The sequence below is a fragment of the Salmo trutta genome, chromosome 22, assembly GCF_901001165.1.
Source record: "Salmo trutta chromosome 22, fSalTru1.1, whole genome shotgun sequence".
NCBI classification, from domain to species: Eukaryota; Metazoa; Chordata; class Actinopteri; order Salmoniformes; family Salmonidae; genus Salmo; species Salmo trutta.
The window spans coordinates 36,322,953-36,343,140 of NC_042978.1; the positions used below are offsets into that span (position 1 = coordinate 36,322,953).

A 20,188-nucleotide genomic window follows, 5' to 3' on the forward strand; every position below is an offset into this window, starting at 1 on the left:
TATGATTTATTATTACTTCCACACTGCTTGGAATGTCTGATGCAACCATGGGGATGTAACTAACTCCACTCAATATGATATTCCATTGAGGTCAGAGGTCAAGGCTGCAGGTGCAATTGTGATATCATTGTTCCAGTCACCATTACCTAACATTGCAGAATGTTGTGTATGATGTCATAAAGACAGATTGTTACTTCACAGCAAAATTCAAAACAACTGGGACTTGGAAATCTCAGACTTCGGGGGGGGGGTTGGAGCCTTTACCTCCACTGACATCTTGACCTTGTATTTTCTGAGTTCCCAGTTGTTTTGAACACATTCTGAGTGACTCATTGTGACAGTGCAGAGAAGATCTATTGTAATGTCATAACTGGCATGCTGCCTAGGGACACTGCCGGAGATGGTGGCCGTGTTCGAGAGCATCAAAACCGTAACGTATCATGGGTAAATTGACTGATCTACAAATAGAGTAGTTATTTATTATGCCAGGTGATTTGTTGATCAGTCAGTCTGGACCTTCAAAGTGGCCCAGTAACAGGGACAGGACTGGGGAGGGGTTGGGGGTGGTTATATGGAGCACTTCTGCCCCTAGCAGGATAACTGATGTACTGTATCACACCTCTGAAATGTTAGCCAGTCTGACATGGTGGCATCATGGCATGTATTGTATAGCCAAATGTTTGAGTTTTACTAGAAAATACAAAATAATCAAGCTTGAGTGGCAGATAAATGTAAAGGTTTATTTACATGCAACCTCTATTTACACACACATACAAAAGTTTTATTGATGAATAACAAGACCAGTCTGAGATCAGTGGGCCATTGATGTTGCAGTTAAAAAGGAACTCATATCAAATCCATGCTTTACAGAAGTTTACAGAGCAAACGCCTTACCCACTGGGCACAAACTGGGTGAATCAAACATTTTTTCCATGTCATTTCAACAAAAGCATTCAATGTGATGATATTGGAATCAACATCAAACTTACTGGATTTGCAAAAAGTTAGGGCTATTTGTCTTTTTTTCCACCCAACTTTAAACCTAAATCCAATGACATGGTTCACATTTTTGTTGATTTAACTGTTGACAACTCAAAAGTAAATCAAAACTAGATGTTAGACTGACATCTTTGCCCAGTGGGTAGTTGCAAGTCCCATTACTGTCAAAAATGGACAGACCGTTTTAATGAAAAGGGATCGAGTGAAAAAGCACTTTGGTCCCTTCCGGGGTTCATCTGTGGCGTCGTCCCAAATGGCACCCGATTTCCTACATAATCGATTTATTGTGACCAGAGCCCTATGGGGCCCTGATCAAAAGTAGTGCACTCTATAGAGAATAGGGTGCCATTTGGGGCTCGACCTGCGTCTCCGTCACAGAGCGGTATCAGACCGTAGTGGTGCCCTATGTGGGTGGGAGCTGGCACTAGGGGGGCGTCTATCTCTCTCCTCGTGTAGCCTGCGATCTTTCAGGTAGCCCCTGACCCAGCGCACCGTGTGGAACGTGAGCACTGTACCAGCAGTGTAGAGTATCGCAGTGATCAGCCCGAACAAAGCCACGGCCGCGTCTGCCCCTCCCACATCACAGTTCATCCAGGTTAAACCTGAACGTGCGTACAGCCTCTCCCTTTTCTTACACACGTCTGTACTGTTTACCTGGATGACAAAATGGAGGTACAACCCCACCGCCACCACGTAGAGTACCGCCCCCAAACCCTGGAACAACAACGCTCCCATCAGCAGCTTCTGGCCCAGCAGGTGAGCGGGCTTGTTCCCGGAGACCACGAACAAGAGGGAGACAACACCGAAGACAAGGGCAAATGCCACGCCCCCGTAGATTCCCGGAGCTCTCATCTGGCTGTACTGCATGTCCAGGTCTCTCACCTGCAATCAAGTACGGTGTTATGGTGGGGTCTTCATAACAGGAAACGTAGACAACTGTCTTGTGGAGCTGCTATGATAGAATGTACCGTGTTATGACAAAGGATCTTTGAAATCCATGACTACATCCCAAATAGTACCCTATGCCCTATATAGTGCACTACTTTTGACCAGAGCCCTCAAAAAGTAGTGGACCATATAAGGAATATGGTACTATTTGGGACACGGCACTTGTTTCTGTCTTGTACCTGTTGCAGCTCTTGGCCCTCGAAGGGGATGTTAGTGTTAAGGTTGAAGCTGCCTCCTGCCAGGCCGCCCATAGCAGACATGCCTGACATCACCATCTGAGCTGCCACCACACAGATCAGGACCAGGGCGTTGGTCAGGACTGAACAGATCAACACGATACCTATAGATTCAATTTTCTATTTAGTCACATGTACAGTACCAGTCAAAAGTTGACACCTGCTAATTCAAGTGATTTTCTTCTCTTTTTACTATTTTCTACATTGTAGAATAATAGAAGACAAACTATGAAATAACACATGGAATCATGTAGTAGCCAAAAAGTGTTAAACAAATCAAAATATATTTGAGATTCTTCAAAGTAGCCACCCTTTGACTTGATAGCTTTGCACACGCTTGGCATTCTCTCAACCAGCTTCACCTGGAATGCTTTTCCAACAGTCTTGAAGGAGTTCTTACATATGCTGAACACTTGTTTCCTTCACTCTGCGGTCCAACTCATCCCAAACCATCTCAATTGGGTTGAGGTCAGATGATTGTGGAGTCCAGGTCATCTGATGCAGGATTCCATCACTCTCCTTCTTGGTCAAATAGCCCTTACACAGCCTGGAGGTGTGTTTTGGGTCATTGTCCTGTTGAAAAACAATTGATAGTCCCACTAAGCGCAAACCAAATGGGATGGTGTATCGCTGCAGAATGATGTGGTAGCCATGCTGGTTAAGTGTGCCTTAAATTCTAAATAAATAACTGACAGTATCACCAGCAAAGAACCATCACACCACCTCCTCCATGCTTCACAGTGGGAACGACACATGCAAAGATCATCCATTCACCTAGTCTGCGTCTCACAAAGACACGGCAGTTGGAACCAAAAATCTCAAATTTGGACTCAGACCAAAGGACAGATTTCTACTTGTCTAATGTCCATTGCTCGTGTTTCTTGTCCCAAGCAAGTCTCTTCTTCTTATTGGTATCCTATTGGTATCCTTTAGTAGTGGTTTCTTTGCAGCAATTCGACCATGAAGGAAGGCCTGATTCACGCAGTCTCCACTGAACAGTTGATGTTGATGTGTCTGTTGAACTCCGAAGCATTTATTTGAGCTGCAATTTCTGAGGCTGGTAACTAATGAACGTATCCTCTGCAGCAGAGAACTCTGGGTCTTCCTTTCCTGTGGTGGTCCTCAGAGCCATAGTGCTTGATGGTTTTTGCGACTGCACTTTTCCAGATTGACTGACCTTCATGTCTTAAAGCAATGGACTGTCATTTCTCTTTCCTTATTTGAGCTGTTCTTGCCATAATATGGACTTGGTCTTTTACCAATTGGGCTATCTTCATTAAATGTTTGGGAGCATAATTAGAGTGTGTGACTTCCTTTATATTTATCACCTTTCTCCCATAATCAACTGATCACATTTATCTGCTCAAATCAAAGCAACAGGAGGTGTGTGCGTGTTAAAACAGCAAAGCGAGTAAAGTGCAGTTTTACTAGCCTAGGTGAGAACCGGTCTGACCAGTATTCGGAGAGGGAGAAGTATGTCCAGGGGTAGTAGTATCACTGGGCGGGTGTAGGCGTAGTTTAGGTGAAGAGAGGGAAACTAAATCCTGACACTATGACTGGCTGTTTGTGTGATGCAGTGTTCAGCTAACCATACAGACAATTACTTCCTTGTCACAGGTATGACAGTCTATCTATTGTGACTCACTTTCTCCACCCAATTGTTTCTCTCTCTCTACTCTCTGTCCCAATCTAAGACACTAACATTACATACCTCTCCTAGAGCAGATATTGGTGCATTTGGACCCATTACGATCCTCTCCTCTGGCTTCTTGGTGCCGCCCATGTTTAAGAGGGGGTGTGGAGTCCCTGTAATATGGAGTCTGAGAAGAGGACCTGAGGGGGGAGAGAGAGGGTTGAAGAGGGGGTGTGGAGTCCCTGTAATATGGAGGCTGAGAAGAGGACCTGAGGGGGGAGAGAGAGGGTTGAAGAGGGGGTGTGGAGTCCCTGTAATATGGAGGCTGAGAAGAGGACCTGAGGGGGGAGAGAGAGGGTTGAAGTGCTTCTCTCTCCTACAACCAGCTCTAAGGGGGTGGCAGACAGGCTACATCATGCAGTCTGTCACCATAGATGCCTAGTGACTGTGCATGTGAACATCCTGTGAACACACCTGTCGCTTGATGGTTGTCTATCATTGTGCTGCAGCTCCCGTCGTGGCCTGTGTTCCCGATGCTCGTGGAGACCACCGTTTCTCCCCCTTTGCCCTCTGTGCGGCTGGCTCATAACTGCCCGGAAAAACACCCAATGTGTCACCAAATGTCATAAACGCGCCATACAACCCCGACCTTTGAACATAGAGCCACAGTGACAAACCACAGATTGTGCAAAAAGAAAATGCAGTGAAATAGAATGGCTGTAGCCTGTGATTCTGATTAGGCATGAAAGTAAAAACATTTCATAAAAGTCTCAACAACGTATGATTCTCGGAAACCACAACCATTTACGCTCTGAACTGTGAACAGTTTCAACTGTAAATAACCAAACTACCATAAAGGGGAACACAAGTAGGGTATATGCTATATCAATCGGAGAAAAAAAACTTACTGGCAGTTGAGGTGATTCCGTTTGGTGAACTATGAATCCGAAAATGTAAACATTTTTGTGGAGATCTCAGTTCGCTCACCCAAGAAATATGTGCTACCTTGTTGTTCAGGTGACCGACTCCACCCACCAGAGAAGAAGTAAAGGCGGAAACCTCTCGCTCGAATAAGACAGGTGGAGGAGAAGAAACTGTAGATGGTTGTTGACGATGACAGCCTTGGGGACTCTTGCCGCGTTGAAAGCAACTGGGAACTCAAATCATGATCTTCAGGTTGTAAAGTCGGAGCTCCAGCAAATGGCCCGAGAGGGAATTCCGAGATTGATGACCGTTCAAATTTATTTTTCCCAGTCGGAGTTCGTTTTTTCCCGAGTTTCCAGTTGTTTTTGAACACGGAATTTGTCTCTGACCAAGCAATGACCAGTACGCCTGAATCGGCCGCTTTGTCTACTTCGTCCCATCTCCGCGAATGGAGCTTCTGATTGGGTGTCCAGAATGTTGCTTTGACTCTCCATTAATTCAGCCTTGGAATGTCTTATGAGAAGATGAGGTCGTTTGTATGCATAGGCCTACTGTGCGGTTGAATTTCAATGACAATTGTCAAGATTTGTTTATGGGCACACTACGCCACTGTTGTCACTGAATGCCTGTATAATGTCATATTAAAAGTATGACTCTTATCATTAGATTTATTGGTGGTATGAAGTTGGCCTTTTTTGGTATTCATGTAGCCATGCTGTGTAGGCCAATCTTCATGGAATAGAGCCAGGGAGTTCACTTAGGCCTGTTGGACAATTATGCACTTGTGGGTCCTGTAATAAATACTTTTTCAATAGCCTATATTTAAATTGTCTATTTTCTCGCAATAAATCCAGCAATTTGCATTTGTAAATTGACATATTTAAAGGCTCGGGATAAAATGAAGAACAGATACTTTGTTCCTGAAAGTACAGTACAGCAGGTATTTTTGTAACAATGTATTTGGTGTATTTCTTAATGTATCCACTTGGTAGCAGTAGCTACCTTTATGAACGGGATTTGTCCGACCGCCATAGAAAGCTGCGCTTCCGGCAGTAAGCTACCAAAGCTTCATAACTTCTCGTTGTCAGTAGGATACAGACAGGTCAGCTAATATATTTCCACTCACGTTTGAAGTCTGTACATCGGTTGTATGTGCCATGTTTTTGACGCTGCACGGAGGACACTGATCATAGTTGAACAAAAGTCCAATAGTTCTACCGGGTGGTTTCAGTATGTTGTGCGGGGCTGTGGTTGTCAACAGCGGGCAGAGGGTGTTACGGTACCTCAGTGTCGTGCGGTTTGTAACCCAGTTTGGTACACGTACAAACGTCACCTACATACAAGGCCAGAGCCCCGAACCGCGCATTCGGGAATACTTCTACTACATTGACCACCAAGGACAGGTGAATGTCTTACGCAAAAAAATACAACTAAATAGTGAAATGATTTCGTTGCAGTGATCAGCTAACTAAACTTCTGTTTTTACCACAGCTGTTCCTTGATGACACGAAAGTGAAAAACTTTGTCACGTGCTTCAAAGGTATTTAACGTACACGCACCACACAGAGCAGTCTAGTTACCTCTTTCCAGATGTAAAAATGAACCTCTTACAAAGGTAATATTGACGGTTATCTTATCATCTCTGCCCGTGGTTATATATGAGATGCTGTGGTGACCTTCATTATTCAGTCTTCATATTCTGTAGTAAACATGATTATCCCTGCTACTACACAAGCTGAGCCTCAGTATAGTCTTATGTAATGTGCCAAGCATTACTGTAAGCAACACCCCGTGCTCCCACCTAGAGAACATATGGAGGTGATGTAGTGTATGCTCCGGGTTAAGGCCAGAACCTGTATTCAATGTTCTGCAATCTTAGTCAGCAGAACACTGAGCATGCTAATGGTACACCCTATCCCCTATGTAGTGCACTACTTCTGACCAGGACACAAAATTAGTGCACTACTGTATGTATGGAATAGGGTGCCATTTGGGATGCAATTTTAAATGTGGATAAACTGTTGCATCTGTTTTACAGCTTTCAGGCATACATTCTGCACATATTATATAGACATTCTGCACATATTATATAGACATTCTGCACATATTATATAGACATTCTGCACATATTATATAGACATTCTGCACATATTATATAGACATTCTGCACGTACTATATAGACATTCTGCACGTATTATATAGACATTCTGCACATATTATATAGACATTCTGCACATATTATATAGACATTCTGCACGTACTATATAGACATTCTGCACGTACTATATAGACATTCTGCACGTATTATATAGACATTCTGCACGTATTATATAGACATTCTGCACGTATTATATAGACATTCTGCACATACTATATAGACATGCCGCACGTACTATATAGACATGCTGCACTTATTATATATACAGTTGATGTCGGAAGTTTACATACACCTCAAGCAAATACATTTAAACTCAGTTTTTCACAATTCCTGACATTTAATCCTAGTAAAAATTCCCTGTCTTAGGTCAGTTAGGATCACCACTTTATTTTAAGAATGTGAAACGTCAGAATAATAGTAGAGAGAATGATCTATTTCAGCTTTTATTTCTTTCCTCACATTCCCAGTGGGTCAGAAGTTTACATACACTCAATTAGTATTTGCTAGCATTGCCTTTAAATTGTTTAACTTGGGTCAAATGTTTCGGGTAGCCTTCCACAAGCTTCCCACAATAAGTTGGTTGAATTTTGGCCCATTCCTCCTGACAGCTGGTGTAACTGAGTCAGGTTTGTAGACCTCCTTGCTCTCACACGCTTTTTCAGTTCTGCCCACAAATTTTCTTTAGGATTGAGGTCAGGGCTTTGTGATGGCCACTCCAATACCTTGAGTTTGTTGTCCTTAAGCCATGTTGCCACAACTTTAGATGTATGCTTGGGGTCATTGTCCATTTGGAAGACCCATTTGCAACCAAGCTTTAACTTCCTGACTGATATCTTGAGATGTTGCGTCAATATAGCCACATAATTTTCCTACCTCATGATGCCATCTATTTTGTGAAGTGCACCAGTCCCTCCTGCAGCAAAGCACCCCCACAACATGATACTGCCACCCCCGCGCTTCACGGTTGGGATGGTGTTCTTCGGCTTGCAAGCATCCCCCTTTTTCCTCCAAACATAACGATGTTCATTATGGCCAAACAGTTCTATTTTTGTTTCAGACCAGAGGACATTTCTCCACAAAGTATGATATTTGTCCCCATGTGCAGCTGCAAATCGTAGTCAGACTTTTTTTATGGCAGTTTTGGAGCAGTAGCTTCTTCCTTGCTGAGCGGCCTTTCAGGTTATGTCGATATAGGACTAGTTTTACTGTGGATATAGATACTTTTATACCTGTTTCCTCCAGCATCTTCACAAGGTCCTTTGCTGTTGTTCTGGGATTGATTTGCACTTTTTGCACCAAAGTACGTTAATCTCTTGGAGACAGAATGCGTCTCCTTCCTGAGCGGTATGTCGGTTGCGTGTTCGCATGGTGTTTATACTTGCGTACTATTGTTTGTACAGATGAAAATAGTACCTTCAGGTTATTTGGATGAACCAGACTTGTGGAGGTCTACATTTTTTTTGTGAGGTCTTGGCTGATTTCTTTTGATTTTCCCATGATGTCAAGCAAAGAGGCACTGAGTTTGAAGGTAGGCCTTGAAATACATCCACAGGCACACCTCCAATTGACTCAAATGATGTCAATTAGCCTATCAGAAGCTTCTAAAGCCATGACATCATTTTCTGGAATTTTCCAAGCTGTTTAAAGGCAGTCAACTTAGTGTATGTAAACTTCTGACCCACTGGAATTGTGATACAGTGAATTATAAGTGAAATAATCTGTCTGTAAACAATTGTTGAAAAAATTACTTGTGTCATGCACAAAGTAGATGTCCTCACCGACTTGCCAAAACTATAGTTTGTTAACAAGAAATTTGTGGAGTGGTTGAAAAACGAGCTTTACTGACTCCAAGCTAAGTGTATGTAATCTTCCGACTTCAACTATACATGCTGCACACACTATATATACATGCTGCACATATTATATATACATGCTGCACATATTGGGGAACACACTATAAATACACTACCGTTCGAAAGTTTGGGGTCACTTAGAAATGTCCTTGTTTTTGAAAGAAAAGCACTTTTTTTTTCTTCATTAAAATAAAATTGATGAGAAATACAGTATAGACATTGTTAATGTTGAAAATTACTATTGTAGCTGAAAACGGCTGATTTTTAATGGAATATCTACAAAGGCGTACAGAGGCCCATTATCAGCAACCATCACTCCTGTGTTCCAATGGCATGTTGTGTTAGCAAATCCAAGTTTATCATTTTAAAAGGCTAATTGATCATTAGAAAACCCTTTTACAATTATGTTAGCACAGCTGAAAACGATTGTTCTGATTAAAGAAGCAATAAAACTGGCCTTCTTTAGACTAGTTGAGTATCTGGAGCATCAGCATTTGTGGGTTCGATTACAGGCTTAATGGACAAAAAATGTGTTTTTCTTTCAAAAACAAGGACATTTCTAAGTGACCCCAAACTTTTGATCGGTAGTGTACATGCTGCACATATTGGGGAGCATACTTTCTATACATGCTGCACATATTGGGGAACACACACATTATTTATATATATATATATATATATATATATATATATATATATATATATATATATATATATATATATACATACACACACACACACACACACAAAATTATGTATATACACACAAAGATATGTGTACAACCATTCAAATTAGTGGATTCGGCTATTTCAGCCACACCTGTTGCTGAGAGGTGTATAAATTTGAGCACACATCCATGCAATCTCCATAGAGAAACATTGGCAGTAGAATGGCCCGTACTGAAGAGCTCAGTCACTTTCAACGTGGCACCGTCATAGGATGCCACCTTTCCAACAACTCAGTTTGTCAAATTTCTGCCCTACTTGAGCTGCCCCGGTATACTGTAAGTGCTGTTATTGTGAAGTGGAAAGGTCTAGGAGCAACAACAGCTCAGCCGCGAAATGGTAGGCCACACAAGCTCACAGAACGCGCCCGCAGAGTGCTGAAGCGTGTAGAGCGTAAAAATCATCTTTCCTCGGTTACAACACTCACTACCGCGTTCCAAACTGCCTCTGGTAGCAATGTCAGCAGAACTGTTAGTCGGGAGCTTCATGAAATGGGTTTCTATGGCCGAGCAGCCGCACACAAGCCTGAGATCACCATGGCCAAAGCCAAGCGTCGGCTGGAGTGGTGTACAGCTCGCCGCCATTGGACTCTGGAGCAGTGGAAATGCGTTCTCTGGAGTGATGAATCACTCTTCAATATCTGGCAGTCCGAAGGACAAATCTGGATTTGGCGAATGCCAGGAGAACGCTACCTGCCCGACTGCATAGTGCCAACTGTAAAGTTTGGTGGAGGAGGAATAATGGTCTGGGGCTGTTTTTCATGGTTCGGGCTAGACCCCTTAGTGGAGAAAATCTTAACGCAACAGCATACAATGACGTTCTAGACGATTCTGTGCTTCCAACTTTTTGGCAACGGCCCTTTCCTGTTTCAGCATGACAATGCCCCTGTACACAAAGCGAGGTCCATACAGAAATGGTTGTTGAGATCATTGTGGAAGAACTTGACTGGCCTGCACAGAGCCCTGACCTCAACCCCATCAAACACCTTTGGGATGAATTGGAACGCTGACTGCGAGCCAAGTCTAATCGCCCAACATCAGTGCCCGACCTCACTAATGCTCTTGTGGCTGAATGGAAGTCCCTGTAGCCATGTTCCAACATCTAGTGGAAAGCCTTCCCAGAAGAGTGGATGCTGTTATAGCAGCAAAGGGGGACCAACTCCATATTAATGCCCATGATTTTGGAATGAGATGTTCGACGAGCAGGTGTCCACATACGTTTGGTCATGTAGTGTATTTTGAGAGCAGGAGCAGTGTTATCTAGGCTAAGTGTAGTTAGTGTAACTTGATTTATAGTAAGAATGAACTCTTATTGTGTTTTATGCAGTGGTTGTTTCTATTTCTCCCCCCTCTCGCTCTCTCTCCCCCTCTCGCTCTCCCTCCCCCCTCTCGCTCTCCCTCCCCCTCTCGCTCTCTCTCCCCCCTCTCTCTCTCCCCCCTCTCGCTCTCTCCCCTCTCGCTCTCTCTCCCCCCTCTCGCTCTCTCCCCCCTCTCGCTCTCTCTCCCCCCTCTCGCTCTCCCCCTCTCGCTCTCTCTCCCCCTCTCGCTCTCTCCCCCCTCTCGCTCTCTCTCCCCCCTCTCGCTCTCCCTCCCCCCTCTCGCTCTCCTCCCCCCCCTCTCGTCTCCTCCCCCCTCGCTCTCTCCCCCTCTCGCTCTCTCCCCCTCTCGCTCTCTCTCCCCCCTCTCGCTCTCTCCCCCCCTCTCGCTCTCTCTCCCCCCTCTCGCTCTCCTCCCCCCTCTCGCTCTCTCCCCCCTCTCTCTCTCCCCCCTCTCGCTCTCCCTCCCCCCTCTCGCTCTCCCTCCCCCCTCTCGCTCTCTCTCCCCCCTCTCTCGCTCTCTCTCCCCCCTCTCGCTCCCCCCTCTCGCTCTCCCTCCCCCCTCTCGCTCTCTCTCCCCCCCTCTCGCTCTCTCTCCCCCTCTCGCTCTCTCTCCCCCCCTCTCGCTCTCTCTCCCCCCTCTCGCTCTCTCTCCCCCCTCTCGCTCTCCCTCCCCCCCTCTCGCTCTCCTCCCCCCTCTCGCTCTCTCTCCCCCCTCTCGCTCTCTCCTCCCCCCTCTCGCTCTCTCTCCCCCCTCTCGCTCTCTCTCCCCCCTCTCGCTCTCTCTCCCCCCTCTCGCTCTCTCTCCCCCCTCTCGCTCTCTCTCCCCCCTCTCGCTCTCTCTCCCCCTCTCGCTCTCTCTCCCCCCTCTCGCTCTCTCTCCCCCCTCTCGCTCTCTCTCCCCCCTCTCGCTCTCATCTCCCCCCCTCTCGCTCTCCCTCCCCCCTCTCCCTCCCCCCTCTCGCTCTCTCTCCCCCCTCTCTCGCTCTCTCTCCCCCCTCTCGCTCCCCCCTCTCGCTCTCCCTCCCCCATCGCTCCCCCCTCTTTCTCTCTCTGTTTTCAGATAAGCACTTCCTGGTGTTCTTCTTCACCCGTCTCCGTAGGAACGAGAGTGGGCGGTACCAGGACGACTTCCCCTTCCTGTCCCTGTGTGGCCGCGAGAGAAACTTCCTGCGCTGTGACGACCGTCCGCTGGTGTTCACCCACTTGATGCCAGCCGCTGGGGGTATAGTCAATCAACCAATCAGTCAGTCAGTCAATCCACCAATCACATTTTATTTATAAAGCCATTTTACATCATCATTTGTCACGAAGTGCTTTTGCATTATCCCTGTTAAAACCCCAAAGAGCAAGCTGAAGCTAGGACAAACTATCTGTCTATTGTATCGGTACAGGGACAGAGACCGCTGGGGGTACGTTGACAGATGTGGGGACAGGAGGAGCCCCAGAGCTACTGTCGTTCTGTTGGGGCGGTGACAAGCTGGCCGTCAAGTTCCGTCCAAAGTCTCTCTACATGCATCCTGGGACTGGGCGTGTCTACCACCCCTGCTCTGAGCGCCTGGGGGGCGTCGGCCTGGTGCGCTCCGCCCTCGCCATAGAGCTCAGCCCCTTCTTCCTGTACCCACTTCAACAACGCCAATCAGAACAGCCTACACACTTCTTGTGGGCGGGACAACAGCACACACTGACTAATGAACTGGCAGGATGTTTCCCCCCTGAAGAGGAGGGAGGGATGGGCTGATCAGAATAACACTTCTGTATTCAGTGGGCAGAAGATGAATACCCAAAAGTTGCCAATTGAAAGGCAATATATAGAGTGGACATGATGGTTATGTTCCAAATGGCACCCTATTCCCTATATAGTGTACTACTTTTGACCAGAGTAGATAGGGCGCTATTCAAAAGTAGTGAACTTTGTAGGGTATAGGGTGCCATTTGGGATGTAGACGAGTGGTTATGTATATTTGTTACATTACCATCTGTGATTTTCAGAACAGTGCACATCATTCATCAAAACGGTAATGATAATTTGGCCCAAACGGGTCAGGAGCATACAAATTCTAACAGTCAGAAAATGCTAATAATCAGTTCCTCCTATTGGACAAATTCAAGTTGTACCCATTAATTTAGAAACATTTTGCCCCTGTTTGCACTGTCTAGTGAATGTAATCTCAGGAGAAGTAACATCTTGCATAATTGTGTCAGATGCTCGATCGAGTTCATGGAGGCGACTTATTAGAAAATATACTAACGAAGTCTCCACCCTTCTAAACGGAAACTCTCAGCCAGTGTTGGCCAAGTCTATGGGCCAAATGTCCCCCTCGCATTCAGAAATTCTAAAGATGTGAAATTGTGAGTTGTCCAAATGATCAGTGAAGAAAAATCTGAAAATAATAAAAGTCTGTCGACAAATGCTACAGCTATGTATGGTACGTGTATCTGTATGGTACGTGTATCTGTGTGGTACGTGTATCTGTGTGGTACGTGTATCTGTGTGGTACGTGTATCTGTGTGGTACGTGTATCTGTGTGACTACGTGTATCTGTGTGACTACGTGTATCTGTGTGACTACGTGTATCTGTGTGGTACGTGTATCTGTGTGGTACGTGTATCTGTGTGGTACGTGTATCTGTGTGGTACGTGTATGGTACGTGTGTGGTACGTGTATCTGTGTGGTACGTGTATGGTACGTGTATCTGTATGGTACGTGTATCTGTATGGTACGTGTATGGTACGTGTATCTGTATGGTACGTGTATGGTACGTGTATCTGTATGGTACGTGTATCTGTATGGTACGTGTATCTGTATGGTACGTGTATCTGTATGGTACGTGTATCTGTATGGTACGTGTATCTGTATGGTACGTGTATCTGTATGGTATCTGTATGGTACGTGTATGGTACGTGTATGGTACGTGTATCTGTATGGTACGTGTATCTGTATGGTACGTGTATCTGTATGGTACGTGTATCTGTATGGTACGTGTATCTGTATGGTACGTGTATCTGTCCACGAGAATGAAACCGGGGAGTTTTGGGTTACAAGGACCTCCTGAGAGAAATACTATGCAGTGTTGTGAAATATGCCTTTGCAGTGGCCACAGAAATTCAACCAATGACACTCGGGTTGTCTCAAATGGCAACCTATTCCCTATAGTACACTACTCTTGACCAGGGCCCTCTTGTCAAAAGTAGTGCACTATGTAGGGAGTATTGTGCCATTTGGGATGCAACCTCAGCTGTTTATCTACTAATAGCTGATGTGCCAGTAGGTTCTGTAGATAGTGGACCAACAATTGATAAACTACTACTTTTGCTATAAGGGTACTCATGGGGCCTCTGCTTCGAGAATAAAAACCTCTAGAGGGAACCCTTGCATTTGTATTGACTGGATAAGGATGAAACATATTTTTATGATTAAAATGCATCTGCACACACTGAATGCCTTTATAAATGTTTTATTATGGTGTAATGCTTTGCAAGGAGGACACTATCTCTGGGTGAGGGGGTCGTTAGCTCACTGTATAAATCACAGTACAATTACAGTAGTTAAATGACAAACTGACTTTCACTTACATCCATTAGTTCCTCAGTTTTGTTCCCATCTGTTTAGAGCCATGATTTCTCAATGTCCTTCTTCCCTATGGTTCCTCAAGTATGCAGTTTATGGTCACTGGAGGATATCATAGCCTACTCATACTAAAGCTGTTGAAAATCCATATGTGTTTTTACAGCAGATGGTTTCATAATATATAATGTTAGTTTATTTTCTAACTTTCATTGTATCATTTACCCTTGTCTCTAGTCGACAAATTACACTAAAATATCACTATCTGTTGGCTTAATGTGTGGGATGAATTGGTGACCAATAGGGCAACGTTTGCGATGCGAGCTTGTTGGCACAGGGCCAGGAGACAGGTTATGAAGTTTATTGGCAGTTAGTAGGTTGATGTCAACGCAATTGACACATCATGTGCCCATTTCATGTCACCAACGATCAATGTTTAAAAAATATTGTAACACTGTCCTGCATCCCAAATGTCACTATTTGCTATACCCCTTAATAGTGCACTATAGGTAATAGGATGCGTTTTTGGACGTATTCCTAAGTATATCATGCGTAGGCAGGCCTACTCTAGAGAACTCTAAAACGCCCCTCCCTATTCTATGTGGGAGATGGCCTATTTTAGTCCGGGGTTCGCTTCTCCCCTCGCATACCAACCTTTCTTATTATACCTCCGTGATACAACAGAGGTAGAGGCAGAGGGGGTGGTTAGAAAACTGCATGTCCCAGAGATCGCGGCGGCAAACCGAACATGAATCTAGGCAAGGGGAACATGGCAGCGCCGTCAAGCCAGTCATGTACAGCTCTGGAGCGGTCAATCCGGGAGCGGGTCCCGACGCTTCTCACGGACCTCTACCAGTTCACCATGGCATATGCCTACTGGCGTTCGGGCAGGCACAACGAGCCCGCAGTTTTCGAACTGTTCTTCCGCGACAACCCGTTCGGCGGCAGCTTCTCGCTCTTCTCCGGAATGCACGACTGCCTCCTGTTTCTGCGGAGCTTTCGATTCACTGACGAAGGTGAGATAATGACGTTAACTTCTCTGTAGAGCAAATGTCAGTGAATAGCACTTTAAGGCAAAGAAAATTAGCCAGAATATAATTTATATATGTTTTTTTATATAGCCAATGGTTTCCTTTCAATAATATTTATTCGATATATTTGTCACCTTGATTGCACAATGAGGAATAGAACCAATACCAGGACCCCTGGTGGGAGTGTAAATGGATAACACTTTATGTCCTCGGTGACCTTTGTAAACCACTCCACTGAACTTCAACTGACACCGGTGATCTTTTCCTCGTGAGTCTCCTAGATTGTCAGTAATGCTGGCACCCTATTCCCTATTTTGTGTTCATGGACCAGTCAAAAGTAGTGCACTATATGGGGAATTGGGTGCCATTTGTCCCGGGACATAGCCAACCATGTTAAGAGGTCAGAGGTCTACTAGAGTTTAAAGTTACCTACAGACACTCACAGATCACTACCAGGTAATAGCCAGTGGCAAACGGTCAGAGCCCCACCTGTTTTGAGCCTGTTTCGCCTGTTTCGCTTTTTTGTGCCTGTTTTGAATGTTAGTATGGCATTAATAAGTGTCACATATCAGTTTGCAAACAATGTAAATAAAAATATACTGAGTTAATAAAGCTGGATACAAACATGGTATTTTTTTCCTTCTTGAGTAAGGCAGCTCCAAAAGCAGGTGTTTCAGCCTAGCTTAGTGCTTTCTGTGGTGGAGGGGCAGCCAGTGGAAAATACAGAGCGTAGGCATTGGTAATCTTCTCTAGTTGCACTGTGATTGGCTCAGTGTTCTGTCACTCATGGGGACACTACGTCACCGCAAAATCTACAGGGAGAGCTAGAAAGTTCAAGCCCCCTTGGGTGCTGCCATAGATTTACATTAGAAGTGCCCATCCGAGGCTTCCGGTATGGCGCAGAGCTGATCAGTCGTATCTTTTTTTAGCTCCGCTACAAATTTGAAATAAATCCTGAAGTAAGTTCCCCCTTAAGCTTAATGTACCAAGAAAGGCAGTAATAGTTTATTAGCTTCCGAAACTCACAATGCCGACAGAGAAAAGTCACACCATAAAGCCAGACTTAACGAGTGAAAGTTTAGAGTCAGAGGACGAAGGCGCCGTGCTAGCTTCATGTGCTAGTGGTGGAAGCAGGACTGAGGCGATAAATACGTGCAGTGCCGTTAGCTCCGAAGATATCCTCAAGGCCATCAAAGATATGAATGCAGAATTCTCTATCAAATTCGAAAATGTACTGTCTGCAGTGGACAACGTTAAAAAGGAAGTCAAATAATGTGCTGGGCAAATCTCTCAGACTGAGGTACGCATCTGGCTTAGGAAGACCACCAAAAACCCTGAAATGTCCATCCCTAACAATAACATTTTCCGACAAGATAGAACTGCCAAAGGAGGCGGAGTTGCAATCTACTGCAGAGATATCTCTGCAGGCTCTGTCTACTATCCAGGTCTGTGCCCAAACAATTTGAGCTTCTACTTTTAAAAATCCACCTTTCCAGAAACAAGTCTCTCACCGTTGCCGCTTGCTATAGACCACCTTCTTCCCCCAGCTGTGCCCTGGACACCATATGGGAATTGATTGCCCCCCATCTATCTTCAGAGCTTGTGCTGTTAGGTGACCTAAACTGGGACATGCTTAACACCCCGGCCATCCTACAATCTAAGCTTGATGCCCGCAATCTCACACAAATTATCAATGAACCTACCAGGTACAACCCCATATCCGTAAACACGGGCACCTGCAAAGATATCATCCTAACCAACCTGCCCTCCAAATACACCTCTTCTATCTTCAACCAGGATCTCAGCGATCACTGCCTCATTGCCTGCATCCGTAATGGGTCTGCGGCCAAACGACCACCCCTCATCACTGTCAAACGCTCCCTAAAACACTTCAGCGAGCAGGCCTTTCTAATCGACCTGGCCCGGGTATCCTGGAAAGATATTGACCTCATTCCGTCAGAAATAACACAAAAAACAAAATACTGCATAGTTTCCTAGGAACGCGTAGCGAGGCGGCCATCTCTGTCGGCGCCGGATGTATCCGGAGCAAAACATTTAAACGTGTCAACCCTCGCAAGGCTGCAGGCCCAGACGGCATCCCCAGCCACGTCCTCAGGGCATGCGTAGACCAGCTGGCTGGTGTGTTTACGGAAATATTCAACAATCCTTATCCCAGTCTGCTGTCCCCACATGCTTCAAGAGGGCCACCATTGTTCCTGTTCCCAAGAAAGCTAAGGTAACTGAGCTATATGACTACCGCCCCGTAGCACTCACTTCCGTCATCATGAAGTGCTTTGAGAGACTAGTCAAGGACCATATCACCTCCACCCTAGCTAACACCCTAGACCCACTCCAATTTGCTTACCGCCCCAATAGGTCCACAGACGACGCAATCACACTGCACACTGCCCTAACCCATCTGGACAAGAGGAATACCTATGTGAGAATGCTGTTCATCGACTACAGCTCAGCATTTAACACCATAGTACCCTCCAAACTCGTCATCAAACTCGAGACCCTGGGTCTCGACCCCACCCTGTGCAACTGGGTCCTGGACTTCCTGACGGGTCGCCCCCAGGTGGTGAGGGTAGGGTAACAACATCTCCACCCCGCTGATCCTCAACACTGGGGCCCCACAAGGGTGCGTTCTCAGCCCTCTCCTGTACTCCCTGTTCACCCACGACTGCGTGGCCATGCACGCCTCCAACTCAATCATCAAGTTTGCAGACAACACTACAGTGGTAGGCTTGATTACCAACAACTACGAGACAGCCTACAGGGAGGAGGTGAGGGCCCTCGGAGTGTAGTGTAAGGAAAATAACTTCACACTCAACGTCAACAAAACAAAGGAGATGATCGTGGACTTCAGGAAACAGCAGAGGAAGCATACCCCTGATGGGACAGTAGTGAAGAGGGTAGAAAGTTTTAAGTTCCTCGGCGTACACATCACGGACAAACTGAAATGGTCCAACCAAATCAAATCAAATCAAATTTATTTATATAGCCCTTCGTACATCAGCTGAAATCTCAAAGTGCTGTACAGAAACCCAGCCTAAAACCCCAAACAGCAGCAATGCATGTGAAAGAAGCACGGTGGCTGGAAAAACTCCCTAGGAAAAACTCCTGAGAAAGGCCAAAAACCTAGGAAGAAACCTAGAGAGGAACCAGGCTATGAGGGGTGGCCAGTCCTCTTCTGGCTGTGCCGGGTGGATATTATAACAGAACATGGTCAAGATGTTAAAATGTTCGTAAATGACCAGCATGGTCAAATAATATAATCATTGTAATTGTCGAGGGTGCAACAAGCACGTCCGGTGAACAGGTCAGGGTTCCGTAGCCGCAGGCAGAACAGTTGAAACTGGAGCAGCAGCATGGCCAGGTGGACTGGGGACAGCAAGGAGTCATCATGCCAGGTAGTCCTGAGGCATGGTCCTAGGGCTCAGGTCCTCCGAGAGAAAGAAAGAAGAGAGAAAGAGAGAATTAGAGAGAGCATATTTACATTCACACAGGACACCGGATAAGACAAGAGAATACTCCAGATGTAACAGACTGACCCTAGCCCACCGACACATAAACTACTGCAGCATAAATACTGGAGGCTGAGACAGGAGGGATCAGAACCACACAGACACCTCAGGAGGCTGAAGAAATTCGGCTTGTCACCAAAAACACTCACACATTTTTACAGATGCAAAATCGAGAGCATCCTGTCGGGCTGTATCACCGCCTTGTACGTCAACTGCTCCGCCCATAACCGTAAGGCTCTCCAGAGGGGTAGTGAGGTCTGCACAACGCATCACCGGGGGCTAACTACCTGCCCTCCAGGACACCTACACCACCCGATGTCACAGGAAGGCCAAAAAGGACAACAACCACCCGAGCCACTGCCTGTTCACCCCGCTATCATCCAGAAGGTGAGTTCAGTACAGATGCAAGAAAGCAGGGACCGAGAGACTGAAAAACAGCTTCTATCTCAAGGCCATCAGACTGTTAACCTGTTGGGGCTAGGGGGCAGTATTTGCACGGCCGGATAAAAAAACGTACCCGATTTAATCTGGTTATTACTCCTGCCCAGTAACTACAAGATGCATATAATGGTTTGATTTGGATAGAAAACACTCTAAAGTTTCTAAAACTGTTTGAAATGGTGTCTGTGAATATAACAGAACTCATTTGGCAGGCCAAAACCTGAGAAGATTCCAAACAGGAAGCGCTCTCTCTGACCATTTCATGTCCTTCTTGATCATCTCTAACCAAAACAGGGGATCTCTGGCATGACGTGACATTTTCTAACGCTCCCATAGGCTCTCAGAAGGCGCCAGAAAGCTGAATGGTGGCTTTGCAGGCCCTGCTGAAAAACATTAGCGCATTTTGTAAGTGGTCGATCAGAGAACAATGAGACTGGCGCACGCGTGCACGAGACGACTCCATGTTTACTTTCTCTCTCTTTGAACGAAAACAACCACTCCAGTCGGAATATTATCGCTTTTTCACTAGAAAAATAGCATAAAAATTGATTTTAAACAACGGTTGACATGCTTCGAAGTACGGTAATGGAATATTTTGAATTTTTTGTCACGAAACGCGTCGGGCGCGTCACCCTTCTTTAGCCATCGGATAGTGTCTTGAACGCACGAACAAAACGCAGCTATTTGGATATAACTATGGATTATTTTGAACCAAACCAACATTTGTTATTGAAGTAGAAGTCCTGGGAGTGCATTCTGACGAAGACAGCAAAGGTAATCAAACTTTTCTAATAGTAAATCGGAGTTGGTGAGTACCACACTTGGTGG

General features: G+C 45.5%; 2 protein-coding genes across 3 annotated transcripts; one reads left to right on the forward strand and one right to left on the reverse strand.

The window, feature by feature from the left end:
- Window positions 1-719: 719 nt before the first annotated feature.
- On the reverse strand, window positions 720-4,855 carry si:ch211-191a24.4 (MARVEL domain-containing protein 3). 2 transcript variants are annotated; one of them, XM_029707848.1, is made up of 5 exons: window positions 4,725-4,855; window positions 4,291-4,405; window positions 3,895-4,016; window positions 2,127-2,287; window positions 720-1,881 (listed from the first exon to the last, which is right to left on the reverse strand). In XM_029707848.1, exons 2-5 carry the CDS (start codon window positions 4,401-4,403, stop codon window positions 1,372-1,374), a joined length of 906 nt encoding a protein of 301 aa, XP_029563708.1. In that variant the 5' UTR covers window positions 4,404-4,405; window positions 4,725-4,855; the 3' UTR covers window positions 720-1,371. The 2 variants fall into 2 exon arrangements, with proteins under 2 accessions (XP_029563708.1, XP_029563710.1); XM_029707850.1 differs by having other exon boundaries at window positions 4,291-4,465; window positions 4,725-4,839.
- A 229-nt stretch (window positions 4,856-5,084) lies between these two features.
- On the forward strand, window positions 5,085-13,216 carry c22h8orf82 (chromosome 22 C8orf82 homolog). Its single transcript, XM_029707851.1, has 4 exons — window positions 5,085-6,143; window positions 6,232-6,280; window positions 11,857-12,018; window positions 12,188-13,216. The coding sequence occupies exons 1-4, from the start codon at window positions 5,973-5,975 to the stop codon at window positions 12,532-12,534; spliced, it is 729 nt and encodes a 242-aa protein (XP_029563711.1). The 5' UTR covers window positions 5,085-5,972; the 3' UTR covers window positions 12,535-13,216.
- The last annotated feature ends 6,972 nt before the right edge of the window (window positions 13,217-20,188 follow it).

Excerpts from the sequence above, each read along its gene's own strand:
- si:ch211-191a24.4 (XM_029707848.1), bottom strand. The coding sequence starts at position 4,403 with ATGAGCCAGCCGCACAGAGGGCAAAGGGGGAGAAACGGTGGTCTCCAC. Across the intron at positions 2,288-3,894 it reads CAATATCTGCTCTAGGAGAG|GTATCGTGTTGATCTGTTCA; the intron begins GTATGTAATGTT and ends TTGAATCTATAG. Across the intron at positions 1,882-2,126 it reads AGGGCCAAGAGCTGCAACAG|GTGAGAGACCTGGACATGCA; the intron begins GTACAAGACAGA and ends ACTTGATTGCAG.
- c22h8orf82 (XM_029707851.1), top strand. The coding sequence starts at position 5,973 with ATGTTGTGCGGGGCTGTGGTTGTCAACAGCGGGCAGAGGGTGTTACGG. Across the intron at positions 6,144-6,231 it reads ACATTGACCACCAAGGACAG|CTGTTCCTTGATGACACGAA; the intron begins GTGAATGTCTTA and ends TTTTTACCACAG. Across the intron at positions 12,019-12,187 it reads CTTGATGCCAGCCGCTGGGG|GGACAGAGACCGCTGGGGGT; the intron begins GTATAGTCAATC and ends GTATCGGTACAG.